The sequence below is a fragment of the Bufo bufo genome, chromosome 4, assembly GCF_905171765.1.
Source record: "Bufo bufo chromosome 4, aBufBuf1.1, whole genome shotgun sequence".
Taxonomy (NCBI): domain Eukaryota; kingdom Metazoa; phylum Chordata; class Amphibia; order Anura; family Bufonidae; genus Bufo; species Bufo bufo.
The window spans coordinates 603,888,317-603,902,672 of record NC_053392.1 but is presented as its reverse complement, the minus strand read 5'-3'; the positions used below and the strand labels follow the sequence as shown (position 1 = coordinate 603,902,672).

At 43.1% G+C, this 14,356-nt stretch overlaps 1 protein-coding gene across 1 annotated transcript in view; it reads left to right on the top strand.

The window, feature by feature from the left end:
• DNAH14 (dynein axonemal heavy chain 14) overlaps positions 1–14,356 on the top strand; it is a 188,592-nt gene that overhangs the window by 63,355 nt on the left and 110,881 nt on the right. Inside the window, exons 23-30 of the mRNA XM_040430564.1 lie at positions 297–418; positions 1,601–1,772; positions 3,102–3,206; positions 3,397–3,515; positions 3,605–3,679; positions 4,608–4,695; positions 5,575–5,825; positions 12,863–13,094. Coding sequence (XP_040286498.1) covers positions 297–418; positions 1,601–1,772; positions 3,102–3,206; positions 3,397–3,515; positions 3,605–3,679; positions 4,608–4,695; positions 5,575–5,825; positions 12,863–13,094 — 1,164 coding nt within the window. The remainder of the gene's footprint in view (positions 1–296; positions 419–1,600; positions 1,773–3,101; positions 3,207–3,396; positions 3,516–3,604; positions 3,680–4,607; positions 4,696–5,574; positions 5,826–12,862; positions 13,095–14,356) is intronic.

The following is a 14,356-nucleotide window of genomic DNA, read 5'->3' as shown; positions in this document are numbered from 1 at the left end:
GTACCACAACGCAATTCCCTTGAATGGGAGCTGAGCTGCGGTATCCCAGCCCAGCCACTAATGGGCAACTGACAGAGCCTTCAGCTTTCCAGCTCCATCCACTGTTTTGTTTCCAGTTGACCAAAACAGCTGATCTGTGAGGGCGCCGGGTGTCGGACCCCCACCGGTCTGATACTGATGACCGATCCTGAGAATAGGTTATCAATATGTTTTAAGAATGAAAAGAAAACATTTCATATCATCTTCTGTTCACGCTGAAGACCCCGAGTCATCTCTTCTCTCTGGTCTTGTTTCAGAACACAGTTGATGAATGGGACAGAAAACTGAGTCTCTTCTCCCGAGCCATGGAGGAATGGATGACGTGCCAGAGAAACTGGCTGTACCTGGAGCAAATATTCCTGGCATCTGACATCCAAAGGTATGCTATAGAGGAGTCTATAACACCTATGACTAGGTCACGACAATATATTGATAAGGAATTACCCTAAAGCTGGCCATCAACAATTTTAGTTGGAAAGGTCAACCATCCAATGTGTCTGTGGACCTACCTGACTCTCCCCAGAAGGCAGATATTGGGCGAGATAAGGTTCGAGCAATTGGCTTTCAGCAGCCCATTCCTTTCATTCTCACTTCTCTCCCCATTCAGGACAGGTGAGCATCTTTGTGTATGGGGGAGTCGGGGGAGATGGCTGTTGGCCAAATGAGTGCTCAAGCCAACCTCTCTCTAATGTGTTTGGCCGGGGTTCAGACTTTATGTCAAAATCCACAGCAAAATTGCACTAAAAGTTCAAGATAATCCACTACATCTGACCGGGGCCTGAGTCTCACACTGACTCCTGGTAATAACTGAGCCATGACTGATATTTTTGATCCAACCAAATGGATCCTAATCGGACAGATCTCATTGATTTATTATAATGGAGTCCATCAGATTTGCATCAAGGTTTTAGTATTTTTGAGAATACTAGAACTTCAGAATCCTGATAGAAAAGGAAGGAATGGCTGCACGAACAGCCAAAGGTGGGCACATTGGTTTTCCAGGCCCATAGTGCACTGGACAAATATGCCCTAAGCTTGAGTAGATGGCTCAACCTCAAAGTCCTACATTCATCGGAGTGCAAGTATATGGTGGATTAATTGTGCTGAAATCAGAGGAAAACCCCATGATACATGAAGTGTGAGATATTGTTTTCCAAAAATAGTGGCCCTCTTGCCCATTGACTGTGTGTGGTATTGCAACTCAGCTCCATTCAAGTAAATACCAGACACACCTTGGTTTATAGAGCAATTTAACATGATGTATTGACTGCGTTGGACTGGGGTTCCTTCAACCCATCAGATAAAATTATTCTTGGGGCCCAACCTCCATGTCATAAAAAAAAAAGTCTAATAGGTTTTGATTCAAAGAAATAAACCTTGTGTGTCCAAAGGCAGCTCCAAATGTTTTTTTTTCTCTGGACCTTTAGAGCCCACTATGGTATCAGCCTGAGCCCACCAGAGGATCCTCAGGTACTCCGGTGGGCCAGTCCGACACTGTGTGGACTTTGGATGTGTACTAACATATTCTGATTGGCCCTTGTACAATGTATGTCCTTATTAGGCAGCTCCCGGCTGAAGCCAAACTTTTTGCCCAAGTGGACAGTTCATGGAAAGAGTTGATGAATCACATAAAAGACAGACCCAACGCCCTCCGAGCCGCCACTGCTCCAGGTGTACTGGAAGTTCTACAGACCAACAATGGCCATCTTGAGAAAATTCTTAAATGTCTTGAGGTATGCAGGAAACCAAAAACATGATGTCTTAGATCTTCTGTGTGAACTTTCAACCTGTAGTTCGAGAAGTGTGCCTTTTCTTATGATGATTGTTGAGTAGAACAAAGACAAGTAGACTTTCCTTGTATGAGTGTTTTTTGGGCCTAGGGTGGTGGCCATAGTCTCATTCAATGGCCTGAGTTTACTGTGTGATAAAAAAAAAATTGTGTGAAAGAGATAAGAAGCATTTGAAACGACCAAAATCCGACCAATTGGACAAGATGATTTTCCAAAATATTGGAGCTCTTGGAGGTGACTGGTACTCCTTGTGGAGATCCATTTGGTCTTACAGGCAATGCTTCCTGGGAGAAAGTATGCAAATATTGTCACTCAGGGTGCTATGTAACTACAACTCCCAGCATGGCGAAACATAAAAAGGGAGTTGTAATTTTGCAACAGGTGGAGAGCCAAGTTGGAGATCACAGTCTTATGGAGACCAATGGGAAACAAAGGATGTCTCCCATTCTTGAAAACGTGGACAATGCAATGTAGGGACACACCAACTCTTAAAGGGGTTATGCCATGATTGATGTAAAAAATGAAAATAAGACATCATATAGCACATGACAGAACCAGCCCTGTACCTTACATGGATCCAGAGATCTCCACATTCATTGATCTATTTGCTCTACTAGATTTATTTCAAGCTGGCAGCTCAGGGGGTGTGTCCTTTCTGCTGCAGCTCTGTCCCTATCACAGCTCGCGGGCATGGCCTTTTTCAGGGGGTGTGTCATTTCTGCTCTAGCGCTTTGTCCCTATAAATGCCACAGTTTATAGCAGACGATATGGCTGGAGACAGGTAAAAATTTAAACTGAGCATGTGCGACCACCTCAGTGAGGTGGACAAGAAATAAAAGAGCAAACAGCAGGCGGCGCTATACAGATACATTTTATTGAATAACTCACTGGCTATGCTACATTTTTAATTGCATACAATTACAAAAGTATTCAGATCCAGGGGCTGGTTTAAAAAAATTAGAATATTTTTTTGTGGGACAACCCCTTTAACTCCGTGAGATGAGAAATCTGTGCAACCAGAAATGTATGGAAGAACTCCTGATCATGACTCGACATGGCCCAGTTGACACCAAAAGTCATACCAAAATGTTGTCACCATTCCTCAGTCTTTGCCTGAGATCTATTGATAGTTAGGCCTTCGATCTATGTTCTTAGAATGTCCCTTTAAGAAGACAGTATGTCTGCAGAATTGATAAGCTGGGCCTGGGAGCTGCTAGAGACTGATCGCCATTATGTAGGTGGTAATGACTCCTTGTCCATTCTCCCTGCCAGGACTTTCTGGAAATTAAGCGCAGGGTTTTCCCCCGGTTCTACTTCCTCAGCAATGACGACCTTCTCTCTATTTTGGCTGGAAGCAAGAACCCCAATGTCGTCCAGGCAAGTCATCCTTCAAATTCTCTACTTGATAAATCTGTTGTACAGGGCTAGAAAAAAATGGCTGCAATAGCAGATGCCACCCGTGAACAGGGGTGGTGCTATTTGCAGAAGCGAGCGGCCATGTTTTTCAAGTCCTAGATAACCCTTTAAGAGATGTTGACTGAGAGATGGGGCTCTTTATGTAACGCAGCCGCACCTGGTGAAGTGCTTTGAGAACATCCAACGCTTGGACATAAAACATCACCTGAACAGTTCCCCCGAGGTGGAGACCATTGTATCTGCGGAAGGGGAGAGAATCTGCATGCCTAAGTAGGTTTTTATTTAGTTTTAATTAAAATGAGTCATTATCTTAGAACATTGTGTAAAGTCTCCGGTGATATCTCTGCTGCTGTCCGTAGAAATGTCCGCGTCAGAGGCTCCGTGGAACAGTGGCTGGGAAATGTGGAGACCAGTATGTATGACGTGGTGAAGAAGTAAGTGCTGACCCAGATACCGATATCTATCTATCTATCTATCTATCTATCTATCTATCTATCTATCTATCTATCTATCTATCTATCTCCTATTTATCTATCTATCTATCTATCTATCTATCTATCTATCTATCTATTTATCTATCTCATATTTATCTATCTATCTATCATCGATCATAGTAACATAGTTTATAAGGGTGAAAAAATGCACATAAACGTGTGTGGCCCGCGAACAGCGGGTCCGCGATATATGGGCGCTGGCCGTGTGCGCTCCATATCAAAGCTGATCCAGAGGAAGGAAAGAAAAAATCTCATATCTCATATCTATCATCTATCTATCTATCTATCTCATATCTATCTATCTATCTATCTATCTATCTATCTATCTATCTATCTATCTATCTATCTCATATCTATCATCTATCTATCTATCTATCTATCTATTATCTATCTATCTATCTCCTATCTATCTATCTATCTATCTATCTATCTATCTATCTATCTCATATCTCTCATATCTATCTCATATCTATCTGTCTTTCTGTATACATTGTAGCACATATCTACACTCGCTCACATCAGGCATAGATTTTCTTTTGTAAATATCTGCACCACATTCAGATGTCTGTCTGTTAATAAATCTGGCGCATTTTACTCCAGCACACAGTCTTGGTAAATCCCCCTCTATCTATGCAGGGGATTTGGAGCCCTGTCTCAGAAAATCAGAACTCCAACCGTTATAAAGATATATTAAGAAATAGAATTTTGGAAATTTTTGTATAAGAAAATAAAAAAATGCAATTATGGGTGATAACCTTTAGTGTCCGCGATGTGCTGCACAATATCTCTAAAAAATATCATTAAACACTACAAATATCCAATATAAAGTCCAATTACTGCTAATAATCTGATGACCTTTACGTTGCAGGCTGGTCAGAGCGGGCGTGCTGGACTGGGGCCAGTCAGATTTTAAGAAATGGATCCTCGCCCACCCAGGACAGGTCATTCTTGTAGTGGTACGTGTCAGTGATGTCGGTGGAGGCTTCTGTGCCGCCTCTGGACACCACAGCTTTTGGATTTTATGTAAATAAAATAATAATAATAATAATAATAATAATAATAATATATTTTGTCTTCCATTACATCACCATTTTCAAGATCCAGTGAATGGAAAGATTATTGTTTACATTCCAAAGCTGGAAATCGATGCAGGGCTTCGTTCACATCTGCGCCAGCCTTTCTATTCTGTTCTAGGAACGGAAAATTCACAAAAATGGCAGCGGGGATCCACCATAAGGCATAAGGCGGTCCGTTGGGTTTCCGTCAGAGAAAATAGCGCAGCATGACGAGTTTTGTCAAAATTTTTTCCCTAATGGAGCCTCTGATGCAGATGTGAGCATAGCCTAAGAGTGTCTTCTGCTCTGGTGGGCCCTGAGCGTACAATGCAATGGCTGACATGTAATGCTATGTTTCTCCTGCAGGGGTCACCACAGGGGAACTGTAAGGTCAGACTCAGCTGGAGGTCAGAGAAGCTGTTTTATAATATGTAAATGAGCTTCTTGGTGCAATGAGGGCAGTGACGTTGCACCCAGCGTCTCTCTGCTCCCTATCTCCTATGCCGTGGGAGTGTGTCCTGCGCATGCGCTGTACAGGGATGGGGACCGCCATTGGCGGCTCCTGTGTTGCTCGCCTCAGTGGAGCAGCAGTCATGCATATCTCCAGCGGCCCCATTCATCTCAATGGGAAAAGCCATTTAAAGGGAGTGGTTTGAATAATATAAGTTCATTATGGAATTGATGTATATATGATTTTCTAGTAGATTTTACCTTTAATAGATGTTTATTCTATAAAAAAATAATGATATTGTCACTAAGATGTTCCTGTCTTTATTTCAGAGTCAGATAATGTTCAATAAGGACTGTCTGAAAGGTTTTGATAGTGCGGATCCGGAGACTGAGCTGAAAACCATCCTTTCCAACCTGGAGAAGCGTCTTGGAGAACTGGCAGAAATGGCTGTAGAGGTTCCTCTGCTCCACCAGAAGAGGACCCTGGAGGCTCTGCTCATCCTCTATGTGCACTGCAGAGACGTCCTCACCGAATTATTGAGGAACAAGGTGTTTACCGCTCAAGACTTTGAATGGACAAGGTGGGTCTCTCCCCATTCATGTTCTTCTTGCCAGTGATCTTTTTAAACATAGCATTTTAGAATTTTTTTGAACCTTCACAGAGTGATACTCAAGCAGCGGGTCGCAGCAATAATAGGAGTATTTTTTTGTTGGGCCTGGTTTAAATAAAAGGACTTGGCTAAAAAAAAAATCAAATCTCCTCCCCATAATAATATCAGACCCCAGACCAGACCCCCTGTATTAATATCCGACCCCAGACCAGACCCCTTTATTAATTTCAGACATCAGTCCCTTGTTTGAATATCCAACCTCAGAACAGACCCTCCTATACCTCAGACTGGATTCCTTTATCAATATCAGCACCCCAGACCAGACACCAATATCATTATCAGTCCCCAGACCAAAACTCCTATTTTGATACCAGTGTGCAGGCTAGACTCCTATCAGTCACCAGACACCAATATTATTATCAATACCCAGATCACACTCCAATATTATCAGTCCCCAGACCAGTAACCAATATTATCAGTCTCCAGACCAGACACCAATATTATCAGTCCCCAGACCAGACACCAATATTATCAGTCCCCAGACCAGACACCAATATTATCAGTCTCCAGACCAGACACCAATATTATCAGTCTCCAGACCAGACACCAATATTATCAGTCTCCAGACCAGACACCAATATTATTATCAATACCCAGATCACACTCCAATATTATTAGTCCCCAGACCAGTAACCAATATTATTAGTCCCCAGACCAGACACCAATATTATCAGTCTTCAGACCAGACACCAATATTATCAGTCTTCAGACCAGACACCAATATTATCAGTCTCCAGACCAGACACCAATATTATCAGTCTCCAGACCAGACACCAATATTATCAGTCTCCAGACCAGACACCAATATTATTAGTCCCCATACCAGACACCAATATTATCAGTCCCTAGATGTCACGGGTAGTACGGGGAAGGAAAGACAACCAAAGGGAACAACAACAAAACAACTACAGACTAGGCCCCAAGCATAGGGAATAAAGAGGTCACCTCCTAGCAAACCCTGACTCTCTCCCTAAGCTGCTAACCACATGTGCAAATCTCAAAGGTAGAAATACACATGCACTGGAACCTGAGACTGCTGAAACACTGCGCTAAACCCTCAGCTTAGGGAACAGGGAAAGAGGCAACCGGCTCCTTCCAAACTGAAGGAGCCAGTGTCTCCCTGAGGCCTAGTCAGGACAGACACAACAAGAAAAGAGAAAGGACTTAGCTTGAGAAGCAACTGGAGCAGGAGAATCACTGCACAAGCAGAGCACTCCACAGAAGAGCTATCAGCCGCAGGGAAACCAGTGAAAGGCGGAACATATAAAGGGCTACCTGACTGATAATGAGCAACACCTGCGAAGGGGTGGAAACCTGTCATCAAAATTGAAAACAATAGAGATCTGTCAGATCGACTTCTGAGACTTCCGTCTATCTGAACTTCTAAGATCTCTCCCAGAGCCGGCGGTGACACCAGACCAGTCACTAATATTATCAGTCCCCAGACCGGTTACCAATATTATCAGTCCCCAGACCGGTTACCAATATTATCAGTCCCCAGACCGGTTACCAATATTATCAGTCCCCAGACCAGACACCAATATTATCAGTCCCCAGACCAGACACCAATATTATCAGTCCCCAGACCAGACACCAATATTATCAGTCCCCAGACCAGACACCAATATTATCAGTCCCCAGACCATTCACCAATATTATCAGTCCCCAGACCAGACACCAATATTATCAGTCCCCAGACCAGTCACCAATATTATCAGTCCCCAGACCAGTCACCAATATTATCAGTCCCCAGACCAGACACCAATATTATCAGTCCCCAGACCAGACACCAATATTATCAGTCTCCAGACCAGACACCAATATTATCAGTCCCCAGACCAGACACCGATATTATCAGTCCCCAGACCAGACACCAATATTATCAGTCCCCAGACCAGACACCAATATTATTAGTCCCCAGACCAGACACCAATACACTGCGTGCAGAATTATTAGGCAAATGAGTATATTGACCACATCATCCTCTTTATGCATGTTGTCTTACTCCAAGCTGTATAGGCTCGAAAGCCTACTACCAATTAAGCATATTAGGTGATGTGCATCTCTGTAATGAGAAGGGATGTGGTCTAATGACATCAACACCCTATATTAGGTGTGCATAATTATTATGCAACTTCCTTTCCTTTGGCAAAATGGGTCAAAAGAAGGACTTGACAGGCTCAGAAAAGTCAAAAATAGTGAGATATCTTGCAGAGGGATGCATCTATTAAAATTGCAAAGCTTCTGAAGCGTGATCATCGAACAATCAAGCGTTTCATTCAAAATAGTCAACAGGGTCGCAAGAAGCGTGTGGAAAAACCAAGGCGCAAAATAACTGCCCATGAACTGAGAAAAGTCAAGCGTGCAGCTGCCAAGATGCCACGTGCCACCAGTTTGGCCATATTTCAGAGCTGCAACATCACTGGAGTGCCCAAAAGCACAAGGTGTGCAATACTCAGAGACATGGCCAAGGTAAGAAAGGCTGAAAGACGACCACCACTGAACAAGACACACAAGCTGAAACGTCAAGACTGGGCCAAGAAATATCTCAAGACTGATTTTTCTAAGGTTTTATGGACTGATGAAATGAGAGTGAGTCTTGATGGGCCAGATGGATGGGCCCGTGGCTGGATTGATAAAGGGCAGAGAGCTCCAGTCCGACTCAGACGCCAGCAAGGTGGAGGTGGAGTACTGGTTTGGGCTGGTATCATCAAAGATGAGCTTGTGGGGCCTTTTCGGGTTGAGGATGGAGTCAAGCTCAACTCCCAGTCCTACTGCCAGTTTCTGGAAGACACCTTCTTCAAGCAGTGGTACAGGAAGAAGTCTGCATCCTTCAAGAAAAACATGATTTTCATGCAGGACAATGCTCCATCACACGCGTCCAAGTACTCCACAGCGTGGCTGGCAAGAAAGGGTATAAAAGAAGAAAATCTAATGACATGGCCTCCTTGTTCACCTGATCTGAACCCCATTGAGAACCTGTGGTCCATCATCAAATGTGAGATTTACAAGGAGGGAAAACAGTACACCTCTCTGAACAGTGTCTGGGAGGCTGTGGTTGCTGCTGCACGCAATGTTGATGGTGAACAGATCAAAACACTGACAGAATCCATGGATGGCAGGCTTTTGAGTGTCCTTGCAAAGAAAGGTGGCTATATTGGTCACTGATTTGTTTTTGTTTTGTTTTTGAATGTCAGAAATGTATATTTGTGAATGTTGAGATGTTATATTGGTTTCACTGGTAAAAATAAATAATTTAAATGGGTATATATTTGTTTTTTGTTAAGTTTCCTAATAATTATGCACAGTAATAGTCACCTGCACACACAGATATCCCCCTAAAATAGCTAAAACTAAAAACAAACTAAAAACTACTTCCAAAAATATTCAGCCTTGATATTAATGAGTTTTTTGGGTTCATTGAGAACATGGTTGTTGTTCAATAATAAAATTAATCCTCAAAAATACAACTTGCCTAATAATTCTGCACTCCCTGTATTATCAGTCCCCAGACACGACACCAATATTATCAGTCCCTAGACAGGACCCCTATGTTAATCAGTCGCCATACCAGAAGCATCCCCAGACCAGACTCTATTATCACCATGCTCCAGACTCTTGACCTCATTAAGGCCCCAGACTCTACATTACTGGGTGAGGGAGGCTAAAATAGAGTGTCTCCGAGGGAAACCAAGTGAGTTGACATGTCTGCCTACTGGGTCTGTGCATGGGAAATAAGCGACCCCCACGTCACCCAGTGATGTCAGCTGGTTGTCTTTAGACGAGCAAACATCATTGACCAAAGGAAGCAGATGAGCAACGTGGTGGACAGATAAGCAGACTGAAATGCAAGGAGGGTCAGCATGGAGGAGATACTTTGTAGTAAGAGGGTCATGAAATTACATAGGACATAGCGTAGCAACATCAGTACAGACATTACCAGGGAGATTAACATGGCTCCTGCATTCATGGTAGACTAAGATGGAGCCAGTAAATAGGATTTCCAAACTGCACATCCCCCTTAAGAAAGAAAGAATGGGTTTGAGTCAAATTTCCTACTTGCATAAGTAAACATTAAAGGGCTACCGGTTAGTGAAGCTGCGTTCTCCTTTTAAGCTTGGTTGGGTGTTTATTCCTTGCACTTCCCCTACGTCTTACTTGCTGACATCCACCATACAGGAGAATAGCTCCTAGTGTCCGCCTGTCACTTACCAGTTCATTCCCGGAGATAACGAGCTGCAGAACTAATGACCACCCCCGGTCCATCTCCATGCAGGGAACATCGAGCTCATTCCTCGATACGCTCACTATAACTCCTCTCTTCTCTGATCTGCTCGCCTCTATATTAGACCCTGGTGAAAATGAAATTCCTCTTTGTCATATCATTTTTATCTTATTACCATGGAACGCTAATGGTTTTGGGGACTGAGTGATATGACGGGTTTATTAGCCTCTGCAGTCCCGTGGACGGGATAAGTGATCAGAAATTAACAGTAAGAGATGTTTATACAGTCCTGATGTAGGTACAGATAGTACTGCCTATAAATGATGTAGGTACAGATAGTACTGCCTATAAATGATGTAGGTACAGATAGTACTGCCTATAAATGATGTAGGTACAGATAGTACTGCCTATAAATGATGTAGGTACAGATAGTACTGCCTATAAATGATGTAGGTACAGATAGTACTGCCTATAAATGATGTAGGTACAGATAGTACTGCCTATAAATGATGTAGGTACAGATAGTACTGCCTATAAATGATGTAGGTACAGATATTATACCGCCACACAGTGCAACATAATCAGTTTTTACAGTTACATACCATTCAAGAACACAAAATGCAGCTAGATCTGGGGCCACCGGACACTCATCTGCCTCATTTTGCAGAATATTTAATTTTAGAAACTCAGCGGTCCACTTTATTGCCTGGCTTCCACAGTGCACAGGTAGTTTACGATTTGGACACCCCTACCCCCTTACTGTTGTGGATCCTCGAGCACCATCTGACTGCCCAATCACATCTAGATTTCATAAAAAATTGAATATTCATCTTCTAGTTTCTGATCTCAGTGGCCATAATTTCCTATCTGGCTTCTCTGTGTGTAAACTCCTGCATTCATTTGCTTCCTGCAGTCTGTCACAAGAAAGGCTGCCACAGGAATCTCCACAAAAAGATAGGGGTAGTACTATTTGGTCCTATATAATTTACAGGACAAGGAGGCAGTACTATCTGTACTTGCAACATCTAAAGGGAGAGACAGGGAGGCAGTACTATCTGTATCTACATCATTTACAGGGGGAGACAGGGAGGCAGTACTATCTGTATCTACATCATTTACAGGGGGAGACAGGGAGGCAGTACTATCTGTATCTACATCATTTACAGGGAGAGACAGGGAGGCAGTACTATCTGTACCTACATCATGTACAGGGAGAGACAGGGAGGCAGTACTATCTGTACCTACATAATTTACAGGGAAAGACAGGGAGGCAGTACTATCTGTACCTACATCAAGTACAGGGAGAGACAGGGAGGCAGTACTATCTGTACCTACATCATGTACAGGGAGAGACAGGGAAGCAACACTATCTGTATCTACATCATTTATAGGCAGAGATAGGGAGGCAGTACTATCTGTACTTGCAACATCTACAGGGAGAGACAGGAAGGCAGTACTATCTGTACCCACATCATTTACAAGGGAGAAACAGGGAGGCAGTACTATCTGTACCTGCATCATCTTAAGGGAGATACAGGGAGGCAGTACTATCTGTACCTACATCATCTACAGGGTAATACAGGGAGGCAGTACTATCTGTACCTGCATCATTTACAGGGAGTGACAGGGAGGCAGTACTATCTGTACCTGCATCATTTACAGGGAGTGACAGGGAGGCAGCACTATCTGTACCCACATCATTTACAAGGGAGAAACAGGGAGGCAGTACTATATGTATCTACATCATTTATATGGAGAGACAGGGAGGCAGTACTATATGTACCTACATAATTTGCAGGGAGAGACAGGGAGGCAGTACTATCTGTACCTACATCATTTATAGGCATATAGAGGGATGCAGTGTTTACATCATTTATAGGCAGAGACAGGGAGGCAGGAATATCTGTATCTACATCATTTACAGAAGGAGACAGGGAGGCAGTACTATCTGTACCTACATCATTTATATGGAGAGACAGGGAGGCAGTAATATCTGTACCTACATCATTTATAGGCAGAGACAGGGAGGCAGTACTATCTGTACCTACATCATTTACAGGAGGAGACAGGGAGGCAGTACTATCTGTAGCTACATCATTTATAGGAGGAGACAGGGAGGCAGTACTATCTGTAGCTACATCATTTACAGGAGGAGACAGGGAGGCAGTACTATCTGTATCTACGTCATTTATATGGAGATATAGGGAGGGAGCACTATCTGTACCTACATCATTTACAGAGAGAGACAGGGAGGCAGTACTATCTGTACCTACATAATTTACAGGCAGAGACAGGGAGAAAGTACTATCTGTACCTACATCATTTACAGAAAGAGACAGGGAGGCAGTACTATCTGTACCTGCATCGTCTTAAGGGAGATACAGGGAGGCAGTACTATCTGTACTTACATCATCTACAGGGAGATACAGGGAGGCAGTACTATCTGTACTTACATCATCTACAGGGAGATACAGGGAGGCAGTACTATCTGTACCTACATCATCTACAGGGAGAGACAGGGAGGCAGTATTTGTTCCTACATAATTTACAGGGTAATACAGGGAGACAGTCCTATCTCTACCTGCATCATTTACAGGGAGGCAGTACTATCTGTACCTACATCATATACATGCAGATCATGAATCTAGATTTCAGATTGTTTGCATATTCTTGTATAAGTTGCAGTAGATGCCACAATGTAAGGTCCTCCTCTTTGTTGCAGGCAGCTTCGATATGAATGGAACAAACAGAATAACTCCTGCTACGTGGTACAGGCCGGAGCCTCCTTCATGTATGGTTATGAGTATCTGGGCTGTTCTTCTCGTCTGGTCATAACACCCCTCACTGACCGATGCTGGTTGACATTGACTGGAGCTCTGGATCTTCATCTTGGGGGATCTCCGGCAGGACCAGCTGGTACCGGAAAGACTGAAACTGTCAAAGATCTAGCCAAAGTAATTTTCCTGGTGATATAGTGACATTAAATCATGCTGCTTAAAATGGGTCATTGGGGCGATATTGGATGATCACTGACCCCAAATCACTGCTGTCCAATATGTAAAGGGACTTTCTTTACAAAAAATATTCTGACTCCACATTATGCCGTGTCCTGTGTAAACACTCGCCCTGCACCGACATATCATTCTTGCCCTGTGAAGCAGAATAGTGAGTGCAGCTCTGGGGTATAATATAGGATGTAACTCAGGATCAGTACAGATTAAGTAATGTATGTACACAGTGACTGCACCAGCAGAATAGTGAGTGCAGCTCTGGAGTATAATACAGGATGTAACTCAGGATCAGTACAGGATAAGTAATGTATGTACATAGTGACTCCACCAGCAGAATAGGGAGTGCAGCTCTGGAGTATAATACAGGATGTAACTCAGGATCAGTACAGGATAAGTAATGTATGTACACAGTGACACCACCAGCAGAATAGTGAGTGCAGCTCTGGAGTATAATACAGGATGTAACTCAGGATCAGTACAGGATAAGTAATGTATGTACACAGTGACACCACCAGCAGAATAGTGAGTGCAGCTCTGGAGTATAATACAGGATGTAACTCAGGATCAGTACAGGATAAGTAATGTATGTACACAGTGACTCCACCAGCAGAATAGTGAGTGCAGCTCTGGAGTATAATACAGGATGTAACTCAGGATCAGTACAGGATAAGTAATGTAATGTATGTACACAGTGACTCCACCAGCAGAATAGTGAGTGCAGCTCTGGAGTATAATACAAGATGTAACTCAGGATCAGTACAGGATAAGTAATGTAATGTATGTACACAGTGACTCCACCAGCAGAATAGTGAGTGCAGCTCTGGAGTCTAATACAGGATGTAACTCAGGATCAGTACAGGATAAGTAATGTATGTACACAGTGACTCCACCAGCAGAATAGTGAGTGCAGCTCTGGAGTATAATACAGGATGTAACTCAGGATCAGTACAGGATAAGTGATGTATGTACACAGTGACTGCACCAGCAGAATAGTGAGTGCAGCTCTGGAGTATAATACAGGATGTAACTCAGGATCAGTACAGGATAAGTAATGTAATGTATGTACACAGTGACTCCACCAGAAGAATAGTGAGTACAGCTCTGGAGTATAATACAGGATGTAACTCAGGATCAGTACAGGATAAGTAATGTATGTACACAGTGACTGCACCAGCAGAATAGTGAGTGCAGCTCTGGAGTATAAT